The 17,320-nt window shown below is 40.6% G+C and overlaps 1 protein-coding gene across 3 annotated transcripts in view; it reads right to left on the reverse strand.

The window, feature by feature from the left end:
• Window positions 1-17,320, reverse strand: part of LOC124621542 — a 135,015-nt gene that overhangs the window by 64,496 nt on the left and 53,199 nt on the right. For all 3 annotated transcript variants that reach the window (XM_047147148.1, XM_047147151.1, XM_047147150.1), the window contains exon 7: window positions 6,301-6,500. In XM_047147148.1, coding sequence (XP_047003104.1) covers window positions 6,301-6,500 — 200 coding nt within the window. The remainder of the gene's footprint in view (window positions 1-6,300; window positions 6,501-17,320) is intronic.

The following is a 17,320-nucleotide window of genomic DNA, read 5'->3' on the forward strand; positions in this document are numbered from 1 at the left end:
AACATACACACATACAAACACACACACTCAATGCAAACACATCTCACACACACATGGCCACAGTCTGGAAGCTAGAGATAGATTGAGAGCAGCAGGCCATTATGGGAGAGGCAGCTGGATCGGGGTAAAGAGGAGGCAGGGTAGGGGAGAGATAGCAGGGTAGGGGTCGGAGACGGTAAAGTATTGCTGGGTGCATGTAGCGATGAGGTGAGGAGCTAGGTGCAGTTGGAAGGTCAGACAGATTATGGAGGTGAAAGGAACGGCAGTGGTTGCAGAAAAGGAGAGAAGTAAAAAGACTTGCTTTGGCGGAATACAGGGCTGTGTAGTGTTGGGATTGGAACAGGTAAGGGGCTAGATGGGTAAGGACAATGACTAATGAAGATTGAGGCCAGGATGGTTACGAGAACATAAGATATATTGCAGGGAGAGTTCAAATTTGTGCAATTCAGAAAACCTGGCGTTGGTGTGAAGGATTCAGATGACACAGGCTGCTCCCTGAACCAGTGATTGAAATGCAGGATGTTGCGTTGGGCGGTGTGCTCAAAAACAGGGTGAACCAGTTGTTTCTTTGCCACAGTTTGTCTGTGGCCATTCACGCAGACAGGCAGCTTGTTGTTTGTCATGCCCACGTAGAATGCAGCATTTCGGTTCCAGCTTACCTTGTACATCAAATGGCTGGTTTCACAGAAAGCTCTGCCTTTGATGGGATAGGTGATGCTTGTGAAAGGAGTGGGGTAGGCGGTGGTGAAAGGATGTATGGAACAGGTCTTGCATCTAGGCCTATTACAGGGTTATGAGCCATGAGGCAAGGGGCTGGGAGCAGGGGTTATGTAGGGATGATCGAGGATATTGTGTAGGTCCAGTGGTTGGCAGAATATCACTGTTGGGAGGAGCGGGAAGGGTAGTGGGTAAGACATTTCTCATCTCAGGGCACGACAAGAGGTAGTTGAAACCCTGGTTACTACAGTCCTGGGTGGTGATGAGTCATGAGGGGAATTCCCCTCTGTGGCTGGATGGTGGGGCTGGAGAGATAAGGCATGGGAGATCTGTTTTGTAAAAGGTTGGGAGGGTAATCATGTTCTGTAAAGGCCTCAGTGAGACCCTCAGTATGTTTCAAGAGGACCGATTGTCACAACAGATGTCATGGCCATGGGCGGCTAAGCTGAATGGACTTCTTGGTATGGAATGGGTGACAGCTGTCAAAGTGGAGGTATTGCTTATGGTTGGTAGGTTTGATATGGATGGAGGTATTGATATAGCCATTTTTGAGGTGGATGTCAACATAGAGAAAGGTGTCTTGATGGGTTGATTAGGACCAGGTGAAGTGAATGGAAGAGATAGTGTTGAAGTTCTGGAGGAATGTGGATAGGGTGTCCTCACCCTCGATCCAGATTATGAAGATGTCATCAATCAATCTGAACCAGGTGAGGGTTTGGGGTCCTGGGTGTTTAGGAATGATTCCTCTATATGGCCCATGAATGGGTTGGCATAGAATGGTGCCATGCGGATGTCCATTGCCATACTCTGGATTTGTTCATAGATAATGCTTTCAAAGGAGAAGTAACTGTGGGTGACGATATAGTTGTTCATGGTGACTAGGAAGGAGGTGACTGATTTGGAATCCATAAGGTGTTGGGAAAGGTAATATTTAATAGTGGGCATTAGGAATGTTAGCATAAAGGGAGGTGGCATCAATAGTGACAAGCAGAGCACCATGTGGTAAAGGGCAGGAACTGTCAAGGGTTGGTGGAGAGAATGGTTGGTATCTTTTATGTAGGAGGATAGGTTACAGGTAATGGGCTGAAGGTGTTGGTCTACGAGAGGAGAGATTCTCTCAATGGGGGTGCACTAACAGCCACAATGGGACGTCCTGGGTGGTTGGGTTCATGGATTTTAGGAAGCATGGAGAAGGTAAGAGTACAGTAAATGGTAGGGCCGAAGGGAGAGATGGACTCACGGGAGAGATTCTGGGATGGCACTAAAGATCTGAGGAGACACTGATGATCCTGCTGGATTTCTGGAATGGGGTCACTGTGGCAGGACTCGTAGATGGATGAATCTGACAGCTGGTGGATATCTTCTGCCACGTAATCCTTGTGGTTCAATAAACAGTGGTGGACCCTTTGTCAGCAGGTAGGATTGCAAGGTGAGGGTCAGTTTTTAGATGGTGGATTGTGTATCTTTCTGCAAATGTAAGGTTAGTTTCTATGTTGAGTGATTTTGGGAATGATGATGAGGCAAGGTTCGAGGATAAGAAATTCTGAAAAGTTAACAGAGAGCGGGTTGGGGGCAGCAAGGATGGATCACGTTTGGATAGAGGAATGAAATGAGTCAGGCGAGATTCAACATTGGTCTTTTGGTTGAGCCGATTGGTAGGGTTGGTGGTGAAAACGTGTGTAGGGAATGGAAGAAGGAGAGAAGGTCTTTAACAAATCTTGCATGATTGAATTTAGGGGTGAGGCAAAAGGAGAGGCCTTTGGAAAGGACTGATATTTCTGCAGCGCTAAGGCTTTTGGAAGAAAGGTACATGACTGTGTTTCAGGTCTGTTTAGGTTCTGGATTCTGTGTGGTGGTGGGAGGGAGTTTTGGAGGGTGGGATAAGTGTAGTTGGTCTGAAAGACAGGGTTTGTCAGCTATGAGCAGATGTGGGGGAGGTTTAGAGGTCGTTGTAGAGGTGGTGGACAGTGGTAGTCGAAGGCGGGGGTAGGAAGTGAACAGCTCGGAGAGTTTTTTGAGGTGGTGTGCATGTTGTTCTAGTTCCTGGAGGGCAGGGCGTGTTATAGGATCCAGGAATTTGGGATTGCATAACAGGAGAAGTTTGCAGATGCAGAGAAGGTATTGCAAGATGGTTTTGTAGAACTATGTTGGTGAGGAATAAGGATTGGCTGGAAGGCTGGCAGCCAGAGATGGGTAATTTGATGGTAAGGACATTTGGGGGGATTCCATTAGCCAAGCAGCAATGCAGGAAGAGTATGTGGGACTGGGTTCTGGCTAGGGATGAGGAAACTTTTCTGTATTGACACAGACAGAAGGAGCAAGGATCTATGGCAGTGGAAAAAAACATGTAAAAATATGTAAATAACATAGAATTATGTCCAAAAAAATTTACAAAAATACATTCAAACACATGCAAAAATTTACAAAAAGGAAGAAACAGATGAAATAAGGGGAAACAAGATGAAATATGAGCGAGTGGGCAGATGGTGAGGGGCAGAAAACTGAATCCAACTGAAATTGGTGTGAAGTCACCATGAGATAATATGAAAAAAAAATACCTGTAAAGTGGGTTGCAGGTCTGTGGGAGGATATGTGTCAGGAGGGGGATGTCAGAAGTGACTAGATTAGGAGGAATTAATAGGTGCAAACTGGAATAGAAAGGGGACAGCATGTGGGGTGGGACAGGAAGGCACGGGAAATAACACGCAAAAGTACATGAGGTTGACACAGGGAGAATGATCAACATGAAGAGATACGATTAATGATATCAGCGGGTATTATGTGAGACATAAGATACTGCACCAACAAGCAGTGTGGTCTTATAGCTGTCAATTGTGTGTGGCCAAGACAGTTGATACAACACGGCTCGTAAGTAGAGAATGTCATGCAGTTTGTTAGGCAACAAGAGAATCACAGGAAATAAGAGAAAGATGGAAAGACTCTAAGTATAGTAATGTATCAGGAAATAGTAATAAAGGAAAAGATACTGGGTTAGGATAGAAGAAAAGCCATCAGGCAAAATCAAAAATTAGAAAATCTAGGATGTAATGTAAGAATGTTATGAAAAGGATAGTTGCTACTCACCATATAGAGGAGATGCTGAGACCCAGAAAAATACAATAAAAAGACTGTCCAAAAGTTAGCTTTCAGCCAACAAGGCCTTTGTCAAATGTAGACAACATAACATGTGCATACACTCAATGCAAACACAACTCACACACACATGACCTCAGTTTCTGACAGCTAGAGCCAGACTGCGAGCAGCAGTGCATTATGGCAGAGGCAACCTTGTGAGGGTAAGAACGAGGCTGGGGTGGGAAGGAGGTGGGATGGCAGGGAGGCGGTCAATGATGGTAAAATGCCGTTGGGAGCATGCAAAGACAAGATGGAGAGTGGGGCAACTAGGTGCAGTCAGGAGGTTAGATGGAGGGCTGGGAAGAGAGGAATGGGGGTGGGGGTGCAGAAAAGGATAGATTTAAAAAGAGTGGCTGCATTGGTGGAATAGAGGTTTGTATAGTGTTGGAATGGAAACATGGAAGGGGCTAGATGGGTAAGGACAATGACTAACGAAGTGGAAGCCAGGAAGGTTACAGGAATGTAGGATATATTGCAGGGAGAGTTATCACCTGTGCAAGTCAGAAAAGATGGTGTTGGTGGGAAGCATGTAGATGGTACAGGCTGTGAAGCTATCACTGAAATGAAGGATGCCCTTACTCCCAGCCCCTTGCCTCATGGCTCTTATCCCTGTAATAGACCTAGATGCAAGACCTGTCCCATACATCTTCCCACCACCACCTATTCCAGTCCTGTCACAAACATCACCTATCCCACCAAAGGCAGGGCTGCCTGCGGAACCAGTCATGTGATCTACAAAGTAAGCTGCAACCATTGTGTTGCGTTCCATATGGGCATGACAACCAACAAGCTATCTGTCCACATGAATGGCCACAGACAAACTGTGGCCAAGGAACACTGGATCACCCTGTTGCTGAGCAAGCACCTTCTTTTCAATGACTGGTTCACAGTCTGTGCCATCTGGATCCTTCCCACCAACTCTATCGTTTCTGAACTGTGCAGCAGGAAACCATTCACACTGACACCTTTCCTACACTATTAGGGCATCACTGCAGTGGCTACTCATGCATGTTCAGTGCTTCCCAAGTTTAGAAGAGAAATTAATACAGCTTCCCTCAGTGGACTGGTAAATTGTCCATATTTTATATTACATTAAAAAATTCAAGAAAGATTTTCATTGCATTCTTAGTAAGGCATTGCAGCATGCTACAACAAATTTTTGCCATCTCATGTACACAGACAATGCCAGATTCAGATCCTGAATGGAGAAAGGGCAGCAGTGAACTTTATTATTGGTGAAACTGAAGTTCCAAAAGACCCTTTTAGCAATCACTAGATATTGGTGGGGAGCCAGGCCCTGTAATGCATTGGTGTTTTGAAGAAAAAGCACTGCCATGTCTAAGGCAATATGATCAATACACCCATAAATTTTTTTGTCTTTACCGGTAGTTGCAATGTTTTTATTTTGTCTACAGGTCAGTACTCTCAACTTGGTACTCTCTTTTGGAAACTTCAATTCATGCAATGTATTATGAATCTCTATACCTTCTTGTCTGAAGGGTAGAGTTGTAGAGTGTCCCTCGTAATCAGGAGCTATAGGTTTTTTGAAGAAGATGGGGGAAAAGCATGCACTTCATCACTGCTGCCCTCATGATATGCTCTTGACCCTAAGCCACTGCTAAGCAGGAAATGATCTGTAACTCTCCAGTGACCATTTCCTAATCTGAATTTATCTCTCAGATAATAAATCCAGCAGCTGACAAATTGGCATGCCTCGCAGCAGTTTCATCGGTGGTAAAACTAACGTCACTATGAAACTGATATTACTGGAATCCTGTCAATGAACTTTTTGTCATCACCTATCACTCTTGTCAGTATTAATCACTGATGAAGCCATATTCATTCATAGTAAGATAACCCATATGTAACATACATCAAAGGTCAACGTCAACATCACTTTTCTGTAACTGGGATGCAACCAAAGTCAATTATTTGCTCTGTTACATATCAAATAATTTGAGAGGAATTATGTCCACAGATTCTTTTGTCTTCGATCAATTAAACAGAATAATTGGTGCATAATTTATAAATGTACAGCTATTGTGAGGGTGTGGTGTGTCATGATGGAACATTCTATCCCTCAGTGAAATGCCCTTTTTTTTTTTTTTTTTTTTTTTTTTTGCCAGAGTTTAAAAAAAAGCAAAGTCCACAAATTAAAAATAAATAAAATAGAAATTGTTCCATTTGCTGTTCCATTTGCATTATGACTGGAGCTGAATGAGAATTATGGCATATCAGTGGCTGTATTTTTTATGCTAGCATAACATTTTATCTTTGAGTTAATCAGCAACATAAATAACATGATCTAAAAACATTTTCTGTAGATGTTGTTGTGAATTATGCTGTTCCTGTATTTGTCACAAATCTTTTCTTCTTACTGAAAATGTAGGACACAGCTTTTAGTAATGACTGTAATAGCAAAAGTCATTAATTGCTTTTGTAATTTACCTTTTGACAGCAACATTGTGTGGTACATCAAAAGTTTTGCCCGTAAACAAATTCAGCAAGTTCATAATGTTTCTATGAATTTCATCATCAGACAGTTGTTGTATTTTCTCTGCCAATTTCTCAGATATTAGGCAGCAAAGACAATTGGGATTATCTTGTGCCTCAAAAAAACAGCGTATTTCTTGAAGCCATTCTTCATTCTGAAACAATAAAGTACAGTTCTGTCTTTCAGTTCATAATTATTCAGGGCAGTGTCGCATTCGTGAAAACATCAGTAGATTTTATTTCCTTTATAGTGCTCCTTTTTGAGAAATTTTGCCATAAATGATAATACATAGTAGGATCATGACACAATAGCAATTAATTCACTTAAAAGCATCAATTCTGCTGCCCAGTACTGTCTGGAATATTTTTAAAATTGCATTTTCACACCCCACATATGAAATCAGACAATCATGTGATACATATTTTCTCTGTCACAAATTTTAGGTAAATGATTACTTCATTGTATAATCTTTGTCATCATCTTTCATGGCCTTCTCACTAAGCAACACCTTACTGCTTTTTTACCATTGCATCTCACCTAAACTCAGTACTTCCACAGTTATCTTTTCCATTAAATTGCATAAATGGGAATGAAAGCTCTTGGGAAATTAAGACCATATGCAAAGAAGGTCACTTATGGTATTCTTTGCAATTATTTCTTACCACTGCTCAAATGTTTAGATTTATTTGAGACCTTCTCTTTGATGGCAATTTGACAAGTATTCAACATCTATCTATCCATCTGCTATTGATATCAAGGGACTAACAGGAGAAAACTTAAAGGGGAGTGGGGAGGCACTGTAATGGGTGGTAAAATACCAATGGTTACAGGTGTCAGCTCAGCACCTTTTTTTTAGAGCAGAAAGGGCAGAATGAAATAAAGTTTTAAAAAAGGTTAGGATTGAAACAAACCTTTAGTTTGAGAAAGAAACCAAACAACATAATTCTCGTGTATTGCACCAACACAAAGAGCTGCTGATTAAAAAGTGTTCAGCAATCAGCAGAAATTTTATTTCCACACAGTTTTATCTCTGTGTCAAATGGCAGCTGTCTTTACTGCATGAAAATATTTGAGGACTAGGAAGTAAAATTAATAAACTACTCATCTACACTGGTGAATTAGAGTCATCAAACCCAGCTGACATAACCTACCTCTTGGAACATCATGTGACCACTGGTATAGATGTGATAATTGTCACAGGATTTTGGTTAGCATGTCACTTTCATACAGCAAAAATAGAGAAAGGAGGAGTTGCTACATTCATCAGGAATTGTCATGGATTTAAGAACAGACACATTCATAAATTTTGACTGGAGCAGCACATGGAAGCACATGCGACAAAAGTAGAATTTCATAATAAATCCTTCATAATAGTGCATATATACTAAGCACTTGCACATAATTTTAATCTGTTCATAAATCACCTTGAAGCTCTAGCTCTATTGGCCTTAAAAAAAAAAAAAAAAAAAAAAAAAAAAAAAAAAAAAAAAAAAAAAAGAAGAAGAAGAAGAAAAGAAAAGAAAAGAAAAAGAAAAACAAATTACAGCAGAGTCCCGTTAATCCAAACTAATTGGGACCGGACCTTATTTGGATTATCAATTTGTTCGGATTAGCCGGAATTACGGTGACGAGTTTCTAGAATGAAGTATACCAAGCAGATAAGTAGGTACACCATGGTAACAAGTCGGAACAAGTATGGGAACAATGGCTCAATCTCACTCTCTGCCCTTGTTGCTGTGCACTGTTGAGACCTTTGTAGTGTCCGAGATCAATGCACTGCCAGTTGGCATGCAAAGCGCTTGGTTATGTTAGTTAACGATCGCTGGCACACGTAATAGTTGTATTGTATTTGTTCAGGTGTAGCAATGTAAATATTTTCGTCATGAGTAAATGGAAACATACACCGTTAACTCTCATAGAAAAACTGAATGCTTCATAGTGGATAGACAATGGTGAGAATGTATCTAAACTGGCATCAGAATTGGGTGTAGTAAAGCAACCATTTGTGATTGGAAGAAGAACCGAGTGAAGCTTGAACAGTACTGTGCAACTTCTTCAGGAAAAACACTCGAAATTTGGCAGACTTTGAAACAGTCCCAGTACGATAAAGTTGATGAAGCTCTTTTTCTTTGGTTAATGCAGGGAAGAGGAAGGGTTATTCCTTTGAGTGAAGCAATGGTTCAGGAGAAGGCTATTTACCTGAACAAGTTAATGAATGGAGATGAGTCCTTTAGTGCAAGTACAGGTTGGTTGGACAGATTCAAAAAACATCATGGAAACTGTCAGCTAACAAGTACTGGAGAGAAGCTTTCTTCGGGCCATGATGCAGCGAAGGAATACTTGGGTGAGTTTGAAAAAATGATAAAAGGGAGAAAGTATTCACCCCAATAAATTTATAATGCTGACAAGACTGGCCTTAATTTTAGGGCATTGCCAACAAAAAACCTGGCATCAAAAGCAGAAGACCATGCTCCCAGTTTTAAAATGTGCAAAGATCATGTGACTTTATTAGTGTGCAGCAATGCTGCTGGTAATCATAAGCTGCCTTTAATGCTGACTGGCAAATTTGATAGGTCCAGAGCTTTTAAAAACTGCAACATGAAGTCCCTGTCCGTATATTATCGCAACCAGAGAAAAGCATGGATGGATGGTAAACTGTTCAAAGAATGGTTTCACGGCCAGTTTGTTCCCTTTGTTTGGTGGTTTTCTAAGGAAAATCATTTGTCTCCCCATGCAATCCTATTGATTGATAATGCAGCATCTCACCCCCAGCATTGAGTAATTATGTGATGGAGAAATTATGGTGAAGTTTTTGCCACCAAATGTTACACCCCTTCTACAACTGATGGACCTGGGCGTACTGCAAACATTAAAACTGCTTTACAGAAAACAATTTTTAAGAATGGTGATCCAAGATGATAGCATTCCCTTAGTGGACAAAATGAAAAAGACCAATGTGAAGGATGTTGTTTATTGGGCCACTGAGGCATAGCAGAATATTTCAGAAAATACTCTGAGAAAATCATGGAGAAAACTGTGGACATCTCTTGAATTTCAGGACAACCTAGTTGAAAATGAAGAGGAAAATCTATTACAAATGATACAGACAATCTCTGTATGTGAAGAAGCTAGTGAAGGAGACGTAGATGAGCGGATGGCAGCGGATGGGGCATGTGTGGAGAACCTTACTGATGCTGATTTGGTTGCTGCTGTGACTCAAGACCAGGAAGAAGTGGACTGCTGTGATGGAAGTGACAATGAGCCTGAAAGCAACAAAGGAGAGTTGGTGCCACACAGTGACACAGCAGAAGCCCTTGACCTCGTGCTACGTTATTTGGAGCAACAGCCCACAGCTACACTTGCTGATTTGATGTTTACAATATGATGGTGGAACTATGCGTCATTTAACAGACTGTCTTTATTATGCCAAAAAACAATGACTGAGTTTTTGTCATCTAAAAAGTAGGGATAAAATGTCTGCTGTATTTTAGTAAGTTTGACAGCTTTTCTTTCATTGTTATGCATTGCTTAAACCTAATGTTTTCTTGCCAATTTTTCTAATAGATGTTTACTGTACTGTGTAAATTAAAATAGTGTGTATGTACAGCAGTTTACTGCACAGTTTTCCATACTTAGACCAACATTTTTCATGTTCAGATTAACTGGATTACTGGGGTTCGGATTAGCAGGATTCTTCCGTAAAAATCAGTTATAGGTGATTTTAACATAGATTTTCTTGAAAACTCTTCCAATAAGAATTTATTACAGTCAGTAATTCTACCATTCAACATAATTCCTACTGAAAACATCCCAACTAGGTCACCTAATTGCTCACACACAGCCACAGATAATATTTTTATAGAAAGGTTGAATGAAACAAATGATATTACAAAATCAATATTAAACAGCCTCTCAGAACATGACATACAGTTCCTTTTGTTAAATTGTAATACCAGACAGGATATAAAATCTACTAAATCTGCGTTCAAGAGGATAGTCAGCAAGCTAAAAATTGATTACTTTAAGAAACTCCTCAAAGATGTGAAATGGAGTAATGTAAGACAGTGGTAATGGTAGGAATGAAAAATACAGCCCTTCTACTAGTAATGTCCTTATCTCATTATATGAAATCCACAAAGAAGCTATGGCTTACTCAAGCAATAAAGGTATCTTGTAAGACAAAAAGAAACTATATCTGTCAGTCAGAAACAGTGCTGATCTTGGCGCCACAGTTCATTAGAAGACATAATGCAAAAAAAATATGAGAGATAGTTACATGACATCAAAGCAAATACATTATGAGAAAAACATCACATTACATCACAAAAGACAACAAAAAAAGCCAATATACGATATAGAAAAGCAGAAACATGGTAGAACCATAGGTGATAAGGAGCAGGTAGCATGAAAAGTAAATGATACATTATAATAGATAGTGTAGTGTTGCAAAACTTTTGAACAAGCATTTCATAACTGTTGCTGGAAAACAAGGTTCTCAGATTGAGTATATGCTGCCATGGAATATCTCAGGTTCATCATTACAAATAATTTCAGTAGTATGTATATGATCCTCACTTGACCAGTAAAAGTTATGTCCACCATAAGATCACTAAAATCACAAAATCTAATGGTTACAATAAAATATCAATAAAGTTTATTAAAGAGATGCTTCTGAGTTTAATGACATATTAAGTTATTTGTGTAACCAGTCATTTATCAGCAGAACATTTACTCAATGGGTAAAATTTTCCGAAGTTAAGCATCTGTTTGAGAAAGGGGATAAAGAAATTCCATCCAATTTCACCTTTGCCAGCATTCTCAAAAATTCTAGATCAGGGAATACACAATTGGCTTCTTAACCATCTAACAACAAATAATATACTGTCAAAGTCCCAGTCTGTATTTCTAAAAGGTGCTGATATTGAAAAGGCTGTCTACACATACAGCAAAAATGTAGTTAATTTAATAGAGAATAAGTTACAGGCTACTGGCATATTTTGTGATCTGTCAAAGGCATTTAAGTGTGTAACTCACAATGTCTTTACAAGTGAAACAGAATATTATGATTTAACAATGAGTGCTGCATAACAGTTCAAATCCTACCTCTGACTAGAAATAAAGAACATCAGCAGGAAAGGGATGTGTATTAAGCTATCGTGCATCATCCAACTGGGAATTAACTACAGATGGTGTCCATCAAGGTTCAATATTAGGGCTCTGCTTTTTCCTGTGTATGTCAATGACCTTTCATCAGTAACACTGCCTGATGCCAAGTTTGTTTTTTGCAATGATATAAACATTGCAATAAATAGCAAAACAAGTATAGTCTTGGAAAGATCAGTTAATGAAATTTTTATGGCCACTAATAAATAGTACCCAGCCATTAAAAAAACAAAGTATAAGCAGTTCAGAACTTGTAACAGGTTTCCCAACAGTATATGCCCAAAATATGATGACAAGCACATAGAAGAAGTTGACAGCATTACCCCTTCTTGGGATTATAGCTTTCTACAGTTCAAGTTTGCCATCCACTGCATTTGTGTTATCTGTTTGTTTTTCTTAGATGTCAATAGAGAACATAGGTACATATTATTCTTTCATAGAGATGGTTCTACTCACACGTAAAGCTTCACTTAAGCTGATTTTCCTAACAAGATATTTTCCTTGTGTGTTGTGTTAAATAAAAATACTTTTCCATAGCACATGTTGTTTGTATTTTGGATACCAGCCTGCCTGAATACTACAACATGCAAATCAAGTTGTTTGGGCAGCCTGTACCCAGCCTTCCAAAAATTGGTGACTCTGATTTGATCAGCAAGTGTAAAGAGCACAGAAAACGCAATAACTTCCATACGGCCAATTTCTCAAAATGACATATGCACAAGCTGCACAGTACTTTCAGTGCCCAGGCTTGCCACATGATTTCCACCTTTCTGACTGTACTAACTCGTACTATGGTTTGCACAAGTTGAGGCAAGCTTTCATTACCCTGGAATACCTACAGATAGGCTGAAGTTCACCTTAATGGTCAGCCAACTGGACCACCATTTTGCTGCAGAAGCTGAGGACATGATAATGGTACCATCTGCAGCTAATTAAAAAGGAGTTAAAAGTGACTACAGGTTTGGCACAATCGACAGAAGGAAAGACAGCTAAAAACAGGCACTTAGAGGAAGGTCCATAAAATATGCCACAGAGAAACAGAGGTCGTGAACTAGAGATTAAATGTACTTTGCCATATTTCTATGGTGGATAAAAAGTAAAATGCAGTTGACAGCCAGTGCACCATTCGCTTGAATGGCTATATCTCAGATGGTAAGCATAAATTGGAACATAAGTGGTTAAAAAAGGGCATTCTGTCCAGAAATGGCACAGCATCAAAGGTTGAGGGCAATGAGCACTAAGTGGTGGGGGAGCACCACTTAACAAATGGTGATGGCTAAAAAGACAGTGCCCAATACACAATCTAGCTAAAATAATCTGCTCACGGTACACTGCAGTACAATACCAGCACAGGATCAGACAACCAGCCACATACCTTGTGGAAGAGCCACCTCCCGCGGCAAATCAAAGCTATTGTACTGACTGAGATGCCCTTAAATACAGTCACAGACCTGGCTGACAAAATACAAGGTGCCATGACAGTCACTAATATCAACGCACTGACAGTGCCATGTAACTGCATATCAGCATCAGTGGTTACACATGTGATTCTCTTGTAGCCAAGGTTGAGGTGTAAACAAAACATATCAGCAAATTGTTGTCTTTTAGTAACTTTAGCAAAAACATGAGTCACTACTGCAAACTCTCTGACAAATGGCCTATTGGCTTCTGTCTTGTATTCTTCAGCTGACATATGTTTGATCACTTTTTGACATTTCACTTGCTAGCATTGTCAAAGCTTCACTCTCCATTGCTGGTATTGGACTGGAGTCAAACTCACAGTCACAGGTAATATGTACTTGGCATGTCAACATCCAAGAGCTTTTCTGTGGGCATTACCACTTTGGTTCTCCCCTTGATACCTGTAACAGTCGTTTACTCTAGCATGGGAATCCAGGATCCATTCGCCTTCAGACTTTCTTCTTTCTTGTTGAAACTATTATCATCCTTGTATTTTTCTAAAGCTTCCCTGAACAAGTGGATGTGATAGATCTTCTGTAGAGCAAGAACTTCCATGTCAGCAAATTTTATTATGTGGTCAGTCTCACAGGGGGTGTGCTCCACTGTGGTCAGCTTCTCCACCAGCTCCAACCTGCAATGCTGCTTATGTTCAGTGATCCAGTATTTCCACATGTATATGGTATGTGGTATATTCTCAGCATTGCAAGTGGATACCTTTTCTTCTTTGATGATCTGAGGCACTCTTTCATCTTCTGTGTCAGTTAATAAATAGTCTTTACACTCTGTTTGCACAATACACAGCCAATTCTGTCCATCACTCTGGGAACAGGTGGCAGAATGGCCATACTCAACATTTCTTTTTCCAGTGTGTTACTTCACTGAGTGTTTGACTCTGTGACACTTCTTATGTAACTGGTAAAGTGTCCATTGCTCCTCAGAAACCTTTTATAGGTGTTGCATCTCACATCTGAGGTGCTGTGGCTCACACATTCATTTTGCTCATGTTACAGGAGTATTAATCATGCCTCTTTTTCTGGTTCAGACAGTGATTTGACAGTTTGTACTGGAATCAGTCAATGTGTGTCAGTTTTCAATACACACTGTGTCCCAGATTTTCACTGTCCCTCAATGTCAGCACACTTAGAAAGGGTAACTGATGGTCCTTTTCTACCTTCATGGTAAATTTTATGTTTGCATGGAGGCTGTTCAGGTGTCTTCGGAAGTCACCAAGCTGTTCCTCAGCATGGTTCCACACAACCAAGATACTGCCGATGTATCTGTACAACACCTTAGGTTTACAAAGTACCAGTCCTTTGAAATGTCCCAGAAGAAGGTGGCCACCACTGGACTAAGTGGGCTACCCATGGTGACGTCTTCCAGTTGTTTGTAGAAGTTGCCATTCCACATGAAATACCTCATGGTGAGACATGTATAACACAGCTTGCTGATGTCTTACAGGAAAATGGAACCAATACACTCAAGAGAATAACTGAGTGGCACTTTGGTGAACACAGAAACAACATCAAAGCTGAGAAGGATGTCATTTGGTTCAAGTTTTACTTTCTTCATCTTCTCAGTGAAACATTCTGAGTCCTTTATGCATGTGTAAGTCTTTCTCACATGTGGCTGGAGCAGAGAGGCCAAGTGTTTCACCAGTTTATACATTCATGAGCCAGAAGCAATAACAGTTGGTCTTAATGGAACATAATTCTTGTGAATATCTGGTAATCAAGGAGGTAGGGATTCCATGTTGCACAGCCCTCTATGTCCATCCAGACAGAAGACAACTTGATTAACCAATTCGTACTCCATATGACCTGCTGCATTGGATCTGCACTTAGTTTTTGGTATGGCATTGGATCTTATAGATCCTGGATCTTCTGCTCATAATATTTGGTCTTCATTACAATGGTCACAGTACGCTTATCGGCAGGCAGTCCCAACACATTCTTCTCAGCATTAAGATGCTTGATAGTTTGTAACTCTTCTTTCTTCAGATTGCAACCTGGTGGTTTTGTTCTATGCAGTATCCTGGCAGTTTCACTCCATATTTCCTCAGCTCTTTCACACAGAATGGTCTGAATGGCTGGTGCAGTGCAGAGTGCCAAGCTTTTCCAAGTAGTGACTATGCAGATCTACTGCAACAGTTTCCAACCTTGATGTGACCTCCTGAAGCTCCTAAAATGGTATGTCATTGCACTGTTCACCATATTAAGACTAACAATGACCCACCTATCTCATGTAGACCCAGATGTTTACTTCTGATAGTCTGGCAGAATTTGATTCCCCACTTAAGGAAGGCATTATTCATTCGTCAAGTTGTTTACAGTGATCTCCTCTCCATCTTGTGCCTAACAAGTGTGGTGTGCGGCACCCTTGCAGCAACTGTTGCACACTTAATGCTTGGACATGACAGACCAGTATCCAGTAGTCCCATTGTGGGATTACAGTTATGCTTTACATGGTGCAACTGTGTTCAGTGAGCTTGTATGTGCTACAGCCTTCACTCAAATTCTGGTGGTCGAAGAGGGCATCCCTAAATAGCCATGATCATTGTATTTGGTTTATTTATGACAACTGACCTATGTAGTATGACACAGTCATGGCAAAGGCTTATTGACTCAGTACTGCATAGTCAACACTCTCTTTCACCTAACTGGATGACATCCTTGTCTTTTTGGTCACTGTGCAACAGAACCAATGACACCTAATCAAAGCCTTTAAATGCTGAGAACAGCATGGAGTGGTTTTGAATACTGTTAAGTGAGCATTGGGCCAGTTGCAAATTAACTTTCTAGGCCACCAGATTTACTCTTCAGGCTCACTAACATTGCCATGAAAAGTAGTAGCCATTCTGAAGATTTGCAGGGACCAAACACTGTTACAGAATTACACTACTTCTTGGGCGTGTTGAATTTTTTACTGTTGCCAACTGCAACATTCAGCTGAATTACAGGAACCACTGACTGCATCACTTGCTGGTACAAAAATCTAAGGAAAGTCTCAGCAGACAGAGATGATGAGCTCTGCCTTTGAAGTGGAAAAACACGATCTAATGAATGTCCTGCTACTGGCACACCCCACGCTGGATGCAATGCTTGCAGACATGAGCCAGACTGCTGTCAGTCAGTGTTGCAACAATTAAATAATGGTGCATGGCAGCCACTCGCTTACTATTTGTATAAGCTGCCACTATTGCAATAAATGTGGAGTGTGTATGATCAAGAACTTCTCGCAGTCTATAAGGCAATCAAGTACTGTTGTCCATGATTATGAGTCAGAGAGTTCACCATCTTCACAGATCATATGCCCCTCACCCATGCCTTTTGACAAAACAATAACAATTGCTCACCACATCAATACAACACTGTGGAATTTATCACCCAGTTCAGTACTGATATCAAGCATATTTTGGGCATTAACAATATGGTAGCTGATTGTCTTTCTTGCATCGACAGTGTGTCAAGCACCATTGATTTCACACAACTAGTCAAGGCACAACATACAGACTAAGAGCTCCAAAATCTCCTCAATAATGCATCATCAACCTTTGAGGTGCAGCTAGTCGACATTCCTGGTACAGATGTTAAGCTATACTGTGATATCTCTCATTGAAGGCCTAATCCCTTTTTACCAATTACTTTCCACAGAGTTCCCTTTGATAACTTGAACAACTTGTGCCATTCTGGTGTCAGACCATCATCTAGCCTGGTCTTGACACAATTTGTTCCACCTAGAATACAAAAAGACTGTCACAAATGGATTCGTGCATGTATCAGTACCAACACAGCAAGGTATCCCAGGGCATTCATGCACAAGTGGAAGACTACCTTGACACAACTCCATGGTTTGCACATGTACATATCGACACTGTAGGCCCAATACCTCTGTTGAATGGTCAATGCTACCTTTTATCAATGACTGATCGCTTCACTCACTGGTCACAAGCAGCACCACCTGACAAATTTCAGTAACTCTAGCCTACATCTCTGTATCAAGTAGGATATCTTGTTTTGGTTAACCACTACACATCACAGTGGACTGCAGCTGCCAATTTCAATTTGATGTTTTTCCCCAACTTAACAAAATTCTGAGGTACTGTTCACTACAAAACTGCAAGTTATCACCCAATCAGCAATGGCATGATCGAACACTGGCATCGCTCCCTAAAAGCAGCACTGACATGTCATGAAACTACCGATGGTCCTACTTGGCCTCTGTAATACGTACGAGCTAGACTTAGGTTCCTCATCTGCAGAACTAGTCTACAGTGAAGTGCTATGGCATCCTGGACAGTTTATTGACATTTATTGGTGTGAATCACCTGCAGCCTTCTGACCAAGACCAGCT

Source organism: Schistocerca americana, chromosome 1 (genome assembly GCF_021461395.2).
Source record: "Schistocerca americana isolate TAMUIC-IGC-003095 chromosome 1, iqSchAmer2.1, whole genome shotgun sequence".
NCBI lineage: Eukaryota > Metazoa > Arthropoda > Insecta > Orthoptera > Acrididae > Schistocerca > Schistocerca americana.